The 15,760-nt window shown below is 41.1% G+C and overlaps 1 protein-coding gene across 1 annotated transcript in view; it reads left to right on the top strand.

Moving 5' to 3' along the window:
• Window positions 1–14,880, top strand: part of SLC35F1 (solute carrier family 35 member F1) — a 224,799-nt gene extending 209,919 nt beyond the window's left edge. Inside the window, exon 8 of the mRNA XM_085056100.1 lies at window positions 10,870–14,880. Coding sequence (XP_084912226.1) covers window positions 10,870–11,094 — 225 coding nt within the window. The 3' untranslated portion in view covers window positions 11,095–14,880. The remainder of the gene's footprint in view (window positions 1–10,869) is intronic.
• The last annotated feature ends 880 nt before the right edge of the window (window positions 14,881–15,760 follow it).

Below are 15,760 nucleotides of genomic sequence, written 5' to 3'. Positions count from 1 at the left end.
TTTAATAGCTTTAACTTAAAGTAATCTGTGTTTCATATGTTAAAGACAAGAGGACAACTTGTAGGGGAGAACTCCAGATGCAACTGGACAAACCATCTGTTAAAAATAGTTAGAAATAAACAGAAAACAAGGAGTCACGAAAGAAAACTAATACTGTGCAGGTAAAAACCAAAAGAAGTGAAATCTAATTACTGTAAAAGATAAACCAGGTATGGTAATGAAGATAAAAGTTAAAAAAATAGCAAAAAGCTATTCTTGTATGCAAGGAGAAGAAAGTTTTGATAAGCAAAGACAGTGGAAGCCAAAATTAAACAATCTTTTGATTGGCACCAAAACAAAATTGGGACCTTCTGTCATATTCACTAAGGATAAGAGTAAAATATGAAGACAATGCACCATGTTTAATAGAAATAAAAATTATTATGTCAGAAGTAGAAACAGAACACAATAATCTGAATACTTAAAAGCTTATGAATATAGACAGTTGGGATAATTTGATATGCAGTAGACAATAAACTAAAATTGGAAGTAGACATAATTAGGGACATGGAGATAAATGGAAAATTGGATAATATGCAAGCTGGTTCACAAAAGATAGATAATCCAGTCTAAACCTAATGTCTGTCTGATAACGTAACAGATTTTTGTAGAGAAAAGTCAAATGGCAGATCTAATGTGTCAGGCTTTTGAACAGTGCAGCACAGAAAATTCTCAGTAAAGCTAAAGAACGGGATTAGTGGTGTAAAGATTGGAAGTCAGGTGAGAAACTGGCTAATGAGGATAAAGGACAAGGCAATATGTTGAGAGACTAATAGCTTGCTCGAAGGAACTCGGTGATGGAGGCCCCAAAGAGTTGGTCTGAAGACCAGTCTTGTGTAGTGACTGTAGTAATAGATTTGGCACCCTCAGTAGGAAGAAGAATTAAAATAATCAGGCAGCTAGAACTGGCTGACATTGAGAAATGCTGTGAAGCACAGAGTGTGAGGCAGTGTCTGTGGCAACAGATGGGAAGAATTTGAGCATGGTTGTGACAAAGCTGTTTCCAAATGAGTCTGTCTAGGTATTTCTGGTATTGATGGAGAAGTGCTAATGCCATAGGACAAGATGACTTACCATCTCAGGGACAGCGCTTTGCTAGCTGTAGCTACAGATTCTTTTCTGTCAGCTCAAGAGCGCCAAACAGAGCTTTTTCACTTATCTGCTCCAAAGCCTTGACAGAGTAACCATGTGTCTGCTAACAATGTACTGAATATGCAGATCCCTAAAAAATGGGTTTTGTATGTAACATAGCTTTGATGGCTTGGGAAGGATTATGGAACATTTACGTATATGAATTAATCTATAAATTCACAGGGAGAAAATGAGAATTATTTCAGCTAATGATACAGGAACATAGGGGTGGAAACTGAGAATGTATAGAAAATGGGGTTTTATTTGCTGTTGTAGGAGGGAGGTTCCAGCACAACTTCAAATAAGTTAGGGGGAGTGAAAAAAAAAAACCTTTAAGAATGCTTGCATGGGAAGAATTTGCCAGATGGAATATGTGATCTGATTGTAACCAGTAATGGGGGGTTGGATTCAACAGCTTAGGACATGGTCTCCATTCTGATTCCCTCACACACCTGCCTTGGGAGTTGACTCAGTTGAGAGCTCTTGGAGCTCCTGAAGTTTGGCCTCTCATTGTGTTATAATCCAATTATTAAGGTTCTTTAGAAATACCTCTGCCCGAATTAAGGTACAAACGAGACCATATGCCAGTCAATAGTATGAGTTTTATTTGATAGAAAATATGAGAGAGAGAGAGAAGAAAAGAGAGAAAAAGAGAAGTAAGAAAAGAGGTGGGGGGGACAGAAAGAGGGAAAGAGAAAATATCACCATCCGTGGATCCCAACGATGTTGCGTTGATCCTCTCCAGCCGGTCTTCTCGGTGGTGGTGGTCCCCCCAAAAAGCACAGAATGCCATGGGTTAATATACACTCAGACCAGGGGCAATGTCCAGGCATGTCCCCCCGGGGGAGGGGGCAGCCTCTAGCCGCAGACTCTGCTTGCATCACCTATACTCCTGTGGTGCCAGGCCTAGCACTCTGGGGGGTCTGTGATGGATTGTGACTCCTCCTCAGCTGCCTCTCATGTGAAAGTCCCATGGATGTGGCCTGTGGGGTTGGGGGTTCCACAGCTGGGCCAGTTTGTGTAAATTTGGCTTCTGTGAGCTGTGCTCTGCCCCCGCCCCAAACTCAGCCAGGGATGATTCTCAGCACAGCTGGTGGCTTTGGCCTTTGTGTATGCATACTTTTCCCTCAGCTTGAGATGATTGAACAATAGGTTTCCCTTTATCTAATCTCAGCAGTTTGACTCAGTCCAAAGTCCCAGTCAGGTATCTTCAGGGAGGCTTCTTTGATTGTAGCTTCTTTATACACTTTTTGTTATAATGAGCAAAACTTTATATCAATGTTTGAGGCATGAACTATTTCAGTCTCTGACACATTGCCAGCAGTAAATATGTCACACTACAGGGAACTCTGACATAAAACAGCCATGTCAAACTCCCTTCACACAGCTGGCATGGTCACTCATGGTAAGGATAACTGCAGCTGCATAGTCCTTTTTTCTTAGGGTAGGAAGGCTCTCCATTTGTATGGCTGAGAGGAAAAAACACCATTTGGGGAGGAGTTTCTACAGAAATAAATTGTTAGATTCAGCAGGAAAATATAAACAAAGGATCCAAGATGAATCAATTATTGCAACCTTGGTTTGGAACACACTGAGCACGATTAGCCTCATATACAGTAATAGAGAATCAATTACAGCAGACAGCTGCTGCTATATTAAATACTTGCACTCAAACCCAAAAAGACACATGGCAACTGGCAGATGATATAGCAAACCAACAAAGAATATTGAAAGGTAAAAGTGGGGAGAGGATATTGATTTTATGAGCTTTTCTGTTGTGCTCCTCCTTTTTGTATTAAGAACATTTAAAAGGATAGATCCTTTACCACTCTCTTGCCAAGTGATGGATATAAAATAATCAGAAATTAAGCCCCCTTATGCCACACTAAGGATGCTCACAGGAAATTAGAGCAATGTAATAGAAGTGTTTTAACTTCACATAAAAATCTCTTTCCTGCATAGATAAGATTAAAACAGATTGCAGGACTCATTCTACCTTGCACTTTTTAATTAGACAGACTGCTGCTACCGCAGGGGTACTGAGCACAGGCTCGTTTTTCCTGCACATCTGATGTCAGAGGCAACAAAGGGAAACAGAAGAGAAAGCAGCATTTCCATCTCTCCCAGCACTCAGGAAAGGAAGATAAGCCATTTCACACAAACATTTTGCCCTAGCAGGCATGTGTTTCGAAAGGACAGGCTATTATTAATTTCTTCTAATGATACCATTTGAGAGGCATGAAATCGTGCAGTTTTGTGCAAAATCTGTGTTTGCCTTACAGCTGCCTATGTCAGCCTCAGAGATTTTTCCCAAAAGGCTGTCAGTTTTGTCCATAAGTTTGTTTCATTCCACCAAAGAATTCCAGGAGATCTACTGAGTTTCCAAAATTTTAACAAGATTTGTGGTGACAGTTTTCCAGTAAACTGCATTTTTCTCCCTCAGCATCTAAGAGGTAAGAAAGCTTAGGAGTTTCCCACTGACCGCTGTTTTACCAATTAAACTGTGCCCACCAGCAAATACCATGCAAGAACTGAAAAAGAGGGTGCTGCTGTATGACAGAATTGATCAGTATGTTTTACATGGAGTAAAACATGCAAGCAGTAGAAGAGTATAAACTGGAAAATACAGAAAATGTGTCATCTGATTCCTTCTCATTCTTTCTCATCTGGTTTCTATGCAACATTTGCAACTCAGCATAGCCACAGTAATGGACAGCATTTCATCTGAGTTAGATCATACTGAGGGTGCAAGCAGGCATCAGGAACTGGGAAGTGTGGCCTTTCTGCCATGCATGAAATGACAGGAAAAACTTCCTTTGTCTTCTTTTCACCAAATGGCAGCAAGGACAGTGTCAGGTTCTCACCATCATTCAGGCAAGCCAGATGCTTCTTTCTTTGAGTTCTGTCTGGTATGAGTGATGTATTGAGACAAACATCCTCCATTCAGTGATAATCAAAGATGTGGAAGAACTGGCTACACACTTCACTTTGCATCCCACTTAAGACTTTATCCTCATGGTTTGCCTGAGAAATAGCTGGAGGTCATTAAAGTGTGAAGATAATGCAATCCTTGTGGTAGTGAACAGACTTGCTGTCCAGAAGTAATCATCATTACTGAAGCTGTCCAGTGCCCCTTGGTGCCCTTCTCAGCAAGAGAACAAACACTTCTGCTCAGGCATTCCAGCTTCTGCAGGTGGTGAGCAGGGAAGGCATGCTAAACCATCTCAGTGGTTTGGATCCCTTTGGAGAGCTCTTAAAAATCTGAGACATCTGGCAGGGCATATAAAGGTTGGGGTGGATTAGTTTTATCTGTCTCAATGCAGTCTGGAAAACTCACAGCAGCCCTTCTGGTGTGTGGTGCCATTTGAGGTTACAAAACATAGCATTTCACTGTTGGGGGTTGCTTCAATTTCGGTTGACAAGCAAATCAAGCCCTGAATCCCAAAGAGATCTCTTCCTCACGGGCTGGGACAAAAATAGTCAGCAACAGTTTGAGTCACAGTGCTGATCTAAGACAGAGTCAGCCAGATCCTCCTGGGAGTGATCCAAGGGAGCCACCAAAGAGCACTGTGAGCTATGAGGAGGACGCTGGCTTCTGTTACTATTAATAAAGTAATATGGCTGCAATATCCAGTTACACAAGTGAAAGCACTGAGTGTGAATTCCTAGCTCTCAGAGCCCTCAGCCTTCTGGTACTGTTGCTGGCTGAAGTGTGTGTGCATCCCACAGTGCAACTTCTGCACTTGGTCACGGTGAGCTTCATTTGCTACATTGGAGGCGAAAATGGAAAATTGTGAAAAGAAGCTCAGCCTCTCGATCAATTTATCAAACAGAGTGGAAATGTCTGTTTGCTATATAAAAGATAATGTGAAAAATTTGGTTTTAACTCCCTTCACTCAGCCTGCTCAGGTATTCATGTGTGAAATTACCCAGGGGAAAAAGCCATAAGTCAGTGAAAGAACACCTATTGGCCTTAGCTTTGATGGGCTGTGCAGTGTATGCTACAAACTGAATTAGTCTGGAAAACAGAGTTCACTGCACTGCACAGATCCACTGATGGGAAGAAAAAGGTGGTGGGAACTGCCTGTCTGGAGAGCATGGATGGTGTCAGCAGAAATATGGGACTAGATTAATTCCACCTGATACATACATTTTCCCCCTTCATCAGTGTGATTCTGAGGAGGTCACTTTTCTCTGAGATTTAAACCGTGAGCAAATGGACCTGATTTCTTTATTCATTTATGCCAAAATGTGGAGAATTGTCAGATAAGGCAGAGAAAAAGGTAGTTATTCCATATCATACTTCATCACTGAATGTGTGAAACATGACAATTATAAATTTTCAGTTAGTACTACAACAAAACAAAACCAAAAACACCTAAAAACCTTTTAAAATTTAAAAAGCATGGTTGGGTCACCATAGGCTAGGAGCTGGGGTTCATACTACCCACGAAGAGATTCAGTCTGTGGCTGCTGTTTTGAAATACAAATGGGAATGCTGGAGTGCTGCAGCTCAAATAGTCTGCTTCTGCAACTATTTCCAGTTCAATGGACTGAGTAAAACAGAATTTGCATTTTCATAACTGTTGTAATAATGTTCATGATCATTATCATGAAGGCTGAGCGGAAACCCAAAATTAGCAAATGGTTGAATTTCTTTGTCTGTGTAGGCTTTTCTGCAGACTCACATCTGTCTCATTTTGTCACTTTGTATCCTGTTTTGCCCTGGTGTCAGTGGTAACATGGACATGGATATCTGTGACAGTCAGAACTACTTGTCTGCAGATTCCCTCGGCAGGAGTCAGTCAGTCAGCACAGCCTTTCCTAGCTGTGACTCTTCCATGCCCTTTCTTTGGGCTGTCCCTTCTAAAGTCATGACCTGTGTACTTGAAGAATGACTCACTCTCTCCACACCATTTAAAGTCTTTCTTTCTGTTCTTTTCTTCTGCTGTTACTGTTCAATCACTATTCAAGACAATGAAATCAGATGCACTCTTGTTTCCCCATCAAGAAGTTTCCTTTTCTCCCACCTTTCCAAGTGGATTACTTTAAGCATAAGAGTCTCAAGAGGAAATAGTAGAAGTATTTTACCCATAGTGATTTAGGATATATGAAAGACAAGTTTCACATGCACAGGCAGTAAAAAGTGGAGGATAAAAACTGGTGGGGGGTAAATTTTGAAAAGTTTAATAGTTTGTTCTGGATTTTTAAAAATCCTAAATTTTCAGATGCCTTTATGGTTATCTTCTTTATTTTAGAAATCTTGTGATGCTTGACATACTCATAATTTTGATTCACTTGCAACAAAAATATTATATATATATAACCTAAATTTTGGGTTGTAGACTTCATCTACACTTGTGTGTAGCACTGCAGATGTATTTGGGTTCTTTTCTTTTTTAATGCCAGAGACTTTGTTCATGGATAACAGAAAGAGTGATTTCACCATTTATTTGCTGTGCTCAGCTGGACCTTGCTGTAGCAGTGGTTTTCCTGCAGTGGGGTTCTGCAGTGAACATACTGGAGTGAGGAGTGAGGTCTCTAGTCCTTCAGCCAAGCCATCAGATGCCATAAGCTCATCTGCTGAGCCTGACTGGGAGAATCCATCCAAGTATTGTGTTCCTAATGAACAACTCAGAAAAAGACCAGAAACATCCACTCACCCAGAATCAGTGCTTGTTTTGATAGACAGAGCAAATCTTGTTAAGCATGTTATCTTGTTACATTTGTCTAGGTTTTGCTCTGTGTGTTTATCTTCAAATTGACAGGCACCAAAGATGTGACTTTTACATGCTGAAAGTTAATGGTAGTGTAGCATAGGCTATTTTCACCACAGGTACTAAATGATATCTAGAGAAGATATTTTTGTGTGTTCTCCTAATTTTTTACATTTGTGAATATCATTGTACGATATTCACAAATGATTCATATTGAATACTATTGATTGGGGAAGCATTCATAGACACCCAAATGTCAGAGCAGACATGGTGAGATCTAGAGGGCTGATTTAACTATTTGATTTGACTGCTCAAAAAGCTTTGGCATGCTTTTCTTGTCAGTGATGAAATCTGAAACGTAAGCAAGGCACTTCCCCTGCAAAGGAGACCTCTGCCTTCTCCTCAGTGGGTGATATCCTTATTCCCTGTTTTTATTCTGTAAACTCATCTTTATTCAGTAACCAAGTGTTATTATCTCTTTTAAACTGATAAGAAACTGCGGATCATCTAAAATCATTGTGATTCCCAAAAGAAATTCACAGGTTGAAAATCAAATGCAGGGACTCAAGAGAATTAGATCGGTGACCTAATCACAAAGTCATCTAGTCTCTCAACAAGCTTCACGGACAAGCAAGTTTATATACATATGTACCTATACATGTAGATAGAAAATCCATAGTAGAACTATTTAATGGTCTAGAAACACGAGTTGATCTTTAGGTTGTTTATGGTGCATGACACTCACTAACTTATCTGGGCTAAACAGTTTCTTACCAAGTTGCTCTTTGAGCGACTTACAGTTATTCTGCTTAGCATGGAGGGAAGGAGGATTTGGAGATGCATACAAGTAGGGATATTTTAAAAATACTTTTTCTTAGAGGAAATATGTTTCTGTAGAAAGAGATAATTCAGTAAAATGAAGCACAATATCTCTCTCAAGTAGCTTTTTAGGCAGAGAGAGGAATTACACACTTCCCAAGAACCTACAGTTTGGTGCTACAGTTGTGTAGAGTAGCAAGGAAAAGTGATCTTCCCTCACTTCATTTCTTAGGAATAGCTCTTTCTGCTGGTTTTGAATGTGTTTGGTTTTTTCCGTCTATTAACAGTGAATCTCAGCAGATGAGTTTTTCAGATCAAGATAAAAAAACCTCCAAAACCTACATGCAAACATAGCAGTAGGGTGTGCCTGGAAATATTATCTTCCATAAATTGCAGATTTCAGCTGGAGTCAGAGTAGCATAATACACTGAACAACAGATTTTGTATTTGGGGAACTAAGTTTGCATCCTCCCATCACACTGCTGCATTCACTGCTGTTTAAACAGGAGGAAAACACCCTTTGATTTCAAAGAGGTTTGGATCAGTCTGGCAGGATATTGACAAAAACCAGAGATTTGTCTTATACTGCAGTATATATTCTTACATTAACCCCATTAACTACCCTTCTACTTCAGTGCTGCAGAGAGCTGCTGAACAAATGAATTTAGCCTGAGCCTTGTTTCTAAGGAAGGCAAAAAGGAAGGAATTGTCATAGGGCTGTTGGAGTTTAGGTCTCTTTGCACTAGCTGTGCACAGATACCAAAGACAAATGATTCACAGACCTTTGTTTAGATTTCCCCAAGCTGTGCCCAAACCCTTTATCCCAGACTGGAGAACTGCCACGAGGGAGGACACTACCATGGAAAGAATATTATCAGTCAAAAGAACCCACTGGCAGGAAGCCCCTGAGAGAGGAATGAGAGGTATGGCCAGGAGGAGGGGGATATGGTAGAGCTGGAGCCATGAACTAAAGCAAAAATGAATTGATTTTGTCTGGGCAGCTCCTGGGGCAAGAAAAAGAGCACATTTAGCTGCTGGAAGCCCCACAGATTCCTCCCAGCAGGACACAAGGCAATCACAAATCTGGCTGGCACTCTGGCTATGCAGTGGAGCAAGCCAACTGGCTGGCTGGGGTGAGAAATTCAAGCATAAGGTGGCAATGAGGGACAGTGGGAAACTAGGGATGGGAAACTAGATGCATTTGGCTCCTGAGATTTTCTTCAGCTTAGTCAACTTCACTGCTGCCAAGTGATACTCAAGTTCAAATGCAAAGTGAAAGTGAGGAAGACAGTGCTGAGAACAAAATTAAAATGAAGGGGGAAAGATTAACCAGAAGCTGCTTTGAAATTACTGACGTTTGATTGCCACGTGGGGGAGATCTAAGCTTGAACAGTCCTATCAGATCTGTGTCACATGGAAGGAATCCTTCAGCAGACACAGGGTGAGGTTCAACACTGTCTCTGTGACTGGTGGGACAGCTGGGTGATTCATGTGAGGACCTAGTGAGATACACGGGGGAAAAAAAACCAAACTGATGAAAAGTAAAAGCCTTCCTACCCTCTAATCCATCTGCCACACTTAAAAAACCCCACTATGGTATTTTCCCTGTTAAACATGCATACTGCATGTGGGAAACACACACACAGATGTATCACCACAGATTATATGTGTCCAAAGCTTTCAGAGATACTGAGGATTCTGTAAAAAGGCCAAATGCTTCCTCAGGCAGGAAGTTGGATGGAGGTTTTGTAGGTTTATGAAATGGAAACAAATTAACATAGCTACAAATTTAGCTTAAGTAAAATTTGTTTTCTCCACAATGATAATTTCTTTCAGTATGAAAAGCAGAATTGCTCAAAAACTTCCAAGATAATATAGTCCATTCTGTCCATTTTGTGCTGTGCTTAAGTGATCCTGAGGAAACAAATGGGGTATCCATCAAAGCTGAGTCAGTCAGGATTAACAAACAGACTTGCAGATGCCTTTACATAAAATCGTGAAGTACTTCATGAAGCAGCTAATAGCAGGTTGCAGGTGGTTGATGGTGTTCAGGTACAGATTCCTGACAGCTGCAGAATACAGACACTTCTGGAAGTCCCACTGAATACAAATCATTTATATCCCCAACAAGGTGGCTCTGCAATTTGCCCTTCATGGTTTCTCACACACAGCATGCATGAAGAAATAACTTGTAGTCTAGGATTAGGAACAAGTCATATGGTTTTAAAGCCATTTTTTGGTCTCCCGTAACCAGAACCCAGTGTCTAAAGCTAGTACCCAATGGTCTGTGCTTTGGAAACCCTGTCTTTGCCTTAGGCTTTATTTGCAAGGGCTAACAGGTTGCCAAAATGTTCTTTGTGTTGTATTTTTAGTCCAGACATGAATCTGTATATGTCAAAAAATTCAGGCTGACCTCTGATCTAGTGAAGCTGTGTGCCAAAGTACGTGTAGTTGAGCTTTCAGTTAACTGCACTCCCTATGTGCTTTCAAACATCATGATGTCAACCCAGAGAACGTTTCACAGCTGAAGTTCATCCTGTCCAAACTCACATTAGATCCTCCAGCACCTGTTTTCTGTTCACAAGCAAGAGAAGCTGAAGTCAGGGTAGTTTTTAAGTGCCTTGATTAAAATACATTTTAAAGTATATATATATACACACATTCTAAATTCTTATTGAAATTATTATGTAATCATATTTTTATATTGCAAACAGCCTTTTATACTTCACAAGCATGTGGTTTAGCTGTAATTAACTTCAGATTTGTGCTCTGCCTGTCAGACAACTGTAGATGATGGTACCTCACTCCAGAGCTAGAGAAACTTGAACTCAGAGAAGTAGTTAGCTTGTTTAAAAGCACGATAAAATCAGCTTTGGATCTGTGACCACAGTTCTGCTTTCCCAAGTCCCATCTGGTCAATACTTAACATGCCTGGCCCAGGGGAAGGCACGGTTTGCTCTTGCTTATGGAGGACAGGGGAACTGATGGGATCAAATCAACTTTCAAAGAGTCATCTCCGTAAAAATTCAACATCCAAGTGATAGGGAGTTTTTTCTGTGCAATACATGCCAAAACAAGGGTCTGTGCCTACCTCCGCCTGTGGGTCTTCATGAACTCAGGGTAATTAGTGCTGTGTCTAATGACTGCTGTTATTTCTGCTCAGTTTTCAGGACTTTACTTGTTGTCATTCTTCACTATCCTCGTTGGGCTGATGCTCTACTCCTCCACGTCCACCTACGTTGCCCAGGATCCCCGGGTGTACAAGCAGTTTCGAAACCCTTCTGGACCTGTTGTAGACCTGCCAGCCACCAGCCAGATGGAGCCTTCGGTGACATACACCAGCCTGGGGCAGGAGACAGAAGAGGAGCCTCACGTTAGAGTTGCTTAAACCCAGGGCTGTTGATCACCTACTGACAGTGGAGCTCGTATATCCATTATCTCTGTATTGTACATAGAGAAAGGTATTTACCAGGTGCAGTTACACCAGTGAGCTGCAAGGTAGCAAATAAGGAAAGCTCATAAAACCACAAATTAATTGTTCTAGGGTGTTCCTTGCAAGGAGATGCCAGTCCCTCGTTTACGAAATGAGCAGCATGTTTGCAATACGAACTGCTGTGTATGAATCAGTTAATGTCAAACTACCTGTGAAAGATATTCAACATATAAGATGAAATTACAAAAAGAAATTCATAGAAGTGTGTTTTACATACACACAGAGTGATATTATGCCTAAGCCACACCAGTTGTGGAAAAAACGCCTTTTTACAGCAAATACACTTTGTGCAGTCACTGTTAATTTCTCTCTAAGATTTGTTTGTTTGCACAAAACAGATGGGTTAGTCGTGGTAGCAACAGCCTGACACATTTTTGCTAGCACCTTGGATTTGGTGAGGGAAATACAATGAGCTCGTCTGTGCTGTCTAGTTGCCCTTTCTAGGTAATCTGATCCATGAATCCAGAGAAGGGACAACTTACAATATCCGTCTCTATTCTAGGAATAGGTATAAGGCGAGCATTTTAGCCTTTCTATATTTGCAGAAGTGAAGTACCCAAGCATTGATCTCTCTGTGATCCATGGCAGATTTCCTAGTGGCCAAGGTTCTGCATCAGGTGACAGGGAGTTAGTTTCTCTGTAGTTGTGACTTAACACAGATTTCTTACTTTTAAAATTTTAACCTGTAGAAAGAAAAATGCATTTTCTAGTTTCCTATGTATTGTACCTCTCCACAGAAAGATGACATATCATGTGGATCAGGGCACTTATTTTAGATACTCAGTGCATTGAGGGCTCCTTCTGCTGTTCCAGTTTGCTTAGTCTCCCGTGGTTCATTATTCTAACAATTGCTATTTGGAAATGTGTCAGTTTTTCATCAAAACCCACAAGTTGTAAAAATCAGGAAGATTAAGCGAGGAATTCACGAGCAAAAAGACTGGACCATCTGCTGGTGTTGCTGCAGTAGCACAAAGGCATTTTACTGGCAGGGTGCAGCTAATTATTTCCCATTAACTGTGAAGCAAGCAGAAGAATTCAGCAGTTTTCTTATATTCCTGGGGACGTGTGAAAATAGTAAGGGTGTGCTCCATGCTTCTGTGTACAACTGTACTTCTGCCTCAGGAGCCTTATCAGAATGGGGAAATCTTAGTCACCACCATGAAAAATCCATCTTTGCCTGTATGTTTGCTCTTCTGAGAGCCCAATACAAGGAAATAATTGTTTCAATATCCCTTATCTGTTTTTAATTTACAAACATGGAAGAAAAGGTGTTCCTGTGTCTAACAATAGGTGAGGGATCTAGGAGAGCTTGGTTTTTTTCACTGATCTGCCACATTTTTCCATGAGTCCTTGGGAATGACTTACCTTCTGTGTGGCTGAGTTTCCCAGTTGGTATATACAGGAATAATGACATTTTACCTACCTCACAGGGGTGCTATGGGACCAAGTTATTTTAAAATGCTTCAGGATCTTCAGAAAGAAGGAGTTTAAGAAACACATAATAGTGCTGTAAAAGTGTGTATACATTCATTGTATTTGAAAATGGAGTTTACGGCACGGTTGATGAATATTTTGCTTGTGGGCATGGAAGGTGAATTTGATTTGAATGTTATTCTGCTGAAAAAGACTGTTTCAAGCAAAAATGTAGGCCTTCATGTTTGAAAAACACAGCTTGCCTATTTCTATTTAAAAAAGAAGAAAAAAATCAATCTGTACACTGGAGATTAGAAAGGTCACACAGTTCAACCAAGCAGGATGAATTTCTGCTGAGGTAATATTCATTTTTTATAGTCCTGTTCTGCTTTAATACAGAAGGAACTTCCCTGAAGCAGACTGAGAGAAGTGTATATATGCATAATATACATGAAGTGGCAAATGTCAAAATGCTCTTGAACAGCAGAAGTCTGCTGTATCTTATTCTTACTCTGGAGGAGGAGAAGAGGTGATTTCTTTCCCACTGTGTTTAGGCTGTCTGCCACAATCCTGCTACACCTGCAGGAATGGTCTGCAGTATTGCCAAATCATGCCCAAAACTGGCCCAAACTAACAAATGTATGATTTTTTTCCCTGCCTTCTAGTTTTTTAATATTTTAGCATTCATGTTTCCAAATTTTATTTTCTTAAACTATTGAGGAGTAAAAAAAAAAACAAACAAAAAAACTACTGGATTCCCACAGAAAAACAGAGTCTGGGGATATTAAGGAAAGTCTAAATAAAAAAAATAAAATACATACAAGAAAGATTACCTGATATTACTAGGTAAAATCCTTGGAGAGCTTTAGCTTAAGGTGGATTTTGTACATTCCCCAGGAGAAGGGGTCTGGTTGCAATCATGGCTCCCTCGGGTACCCAGAGGCACACTGGTGGGCACCTGTCATCTCAGTCTTTTTTGCTACCTTTTGTACCAATTAAATACCTTTCTCTGAACATTAGTCCCCGTGTTGGTCTGAGAACCTTGAGGATTATGTGCGTGTGTATTTCATGTTTACAGTTCCTTCCTTTTGCATAACTGTTTTGATTAATTTCCTTATTAGTATTTATTTTTAAGCCAAATGTTTGTAGTCCTTCGGCCTCCCCCCCTCATTTTTTCTGACACTAACTTGTAGATGTTTGTTAGTCTTCTGCAAACAGCTGGGCAGGAGGCAACTCCTGGCCAGGTCACGGGGCTGGGAGTTTCTCCTTACAAGGGGTTGCAATCCATGGGAGGCTGAGAGGTGCCGCCTGGAGCGATTTTCCCAGGCCATTCTAAAAGGCTCTGCTGTACAGGAGTACGTTATGGATGTTTCAGTGTGCACTCTGTGACCAGCCACCTCCCTTGTGCTACTCGTGCAGGAGGAGTTTGATGTGCAAAGTGCGGCTGCTTTGCTCTCCGTGTTTCCTGATAAACAAGGTGGATGCTCGGATTAGCACCATTCCTGGATGGACCTCGAAGGAAAACAGCAGTAGAGCATTGCAAATAACTGTGTTGACTGAAAAACTGAGGTGCAGTGAAGGAAAGCCTTCCTTCTGCCTGCAGTCGGAGCCCTCAGTGCGCACCAGCAAAGGCTCAGCTATCTGACGGCAGCTACTCTCCGTGTTGCGTAGGACGTCTCTAGCTCTGTGTAGCTCCTTGCCTGGACAAACTGGAACTCTCTGATACTGCCAGCCCTGGGCAGCCCTTAGCAAGACTGATGTGATTTTCTGCTACCGGATGAAAACCTTCACTCGGAGACAGACCTTGTCTTTGTTCCAGCTATAAAGTTTTGAAACACACAAGGATAGACCAAGCAATTGAAATTTTTGCACCACTGTGTCATAAGAAGTTTCAATGTATAGTGTAGAGATTGCTAACTTGTGCTATTAACATTTTGACAAGCGTGTAGTATCGTTTTCTTTCCTTTTTTTTTTTTTTTCAAAACCATTTAGTATTCCTGAGCTAGCTACAAATATAAATTTTACCCCATGGGTAGGATTTTATTGTTAAATGCCATAATAAAGCACACTAATCTTGACAACGCTAATGGAAGTATGAACCAAAACCAAAACCAGGCAAACAAAATCCCAACCCCAAATCCTGCATTGAGAAGCTGAATAAACCTTTCTCCATTTTGATATTTGCATGCACCTATATGGACTGGCTGTGGCAATGTAACGCCTGTATAATGTTTTCAAATAAAAAAATAAATGCTTTATGAAAGCGGGGTTGTTGGTTTCTTGACTGTTTCCTTTCTGCTGTCTTAGCCTAAGATGATTTTTCAGAACTGTAAATCTTGAATTCTTTTTTACTGTGCTGAGGACTTTTTTCCCTTGTGAGGTGGTTAACCTAGAACTCTTTCCAAGGTATCTAAGAATAGATGCCATAAGGCATCCTGAAGTGTCTTGCCTGGTCTGAGAGTGCTGGTCCAGAAGGATACAAGAACTCCTGCTCACCCTACGCCTCAACCTGCCATTCCCCCAGGGCTTGCTCTGCTATCCTGAGAGTCACTGCCCTTATTTGGAGACAAAAGCACTCTCTCCACTGCTTTCCAGGAATTATTAATTAGTCTAAAATTAATCTGGGGAGATCAATCAGCGCAGAATTAATCTGACATGTGCATGATGTTGAAGGGCTTCTCTGGCAGAGGTTACTGAGTGCCTGCAGCTGCCTTGCCCAGCCTTCCCTCCCAGCTGCTCTGCCCTGCACTGCACCACCATTCCCAGCTGAGTCCTGAAAAGGAAGGATGGAGACAAAAATTAGGCATTGGGGAAAAGGAGTGTCAGGAGGAGCAGAATTAGGATAAGAAAGAAAATAAGACTTTGACTTATTGAAAGTCCACGTGGAGAGGAAAGGAAGATCCTTGGTGTGTGAGAGCACGGGATTTTGTGAACATGCATTTATTCACCTCTAATAATGTTTGCCAGCATATGCATCTCTCCATCCCTCTTTGCCTGATGTCTCCCTTGGAAATTTTGCATCAGTATTTCTCACATACTTCATTGGTGGGAGTGTAAAAGGGAATGGAGAGTGGTGAGCTCATTTCCAGCCATTGCCTGCACTGCCACTGCACAGAGCCCAGATGTTAGAAAGCCAGCAGTGCTCTAC

The sequence above is a fragment of the Lichenostomus cassidix genome, chromosome 3 (assembly GCF_008360975.1).
Source record: "Lichenostomus cassidix isolate B80296 chromosome 3, HeHo_3.0, whole genome shotgun sequence".
NCBI classification, from domain to species: Eukaryota; Metazoa; Chordata; class Aves; order Passeriformes; family Meliphagidae; genus Lichenostomus; species Lichenostomus cassidix.
Note: the sequence above shows the minus strand (reverse complement) of the source record. Positions and strands in the feature narration are given on the sequence as shown.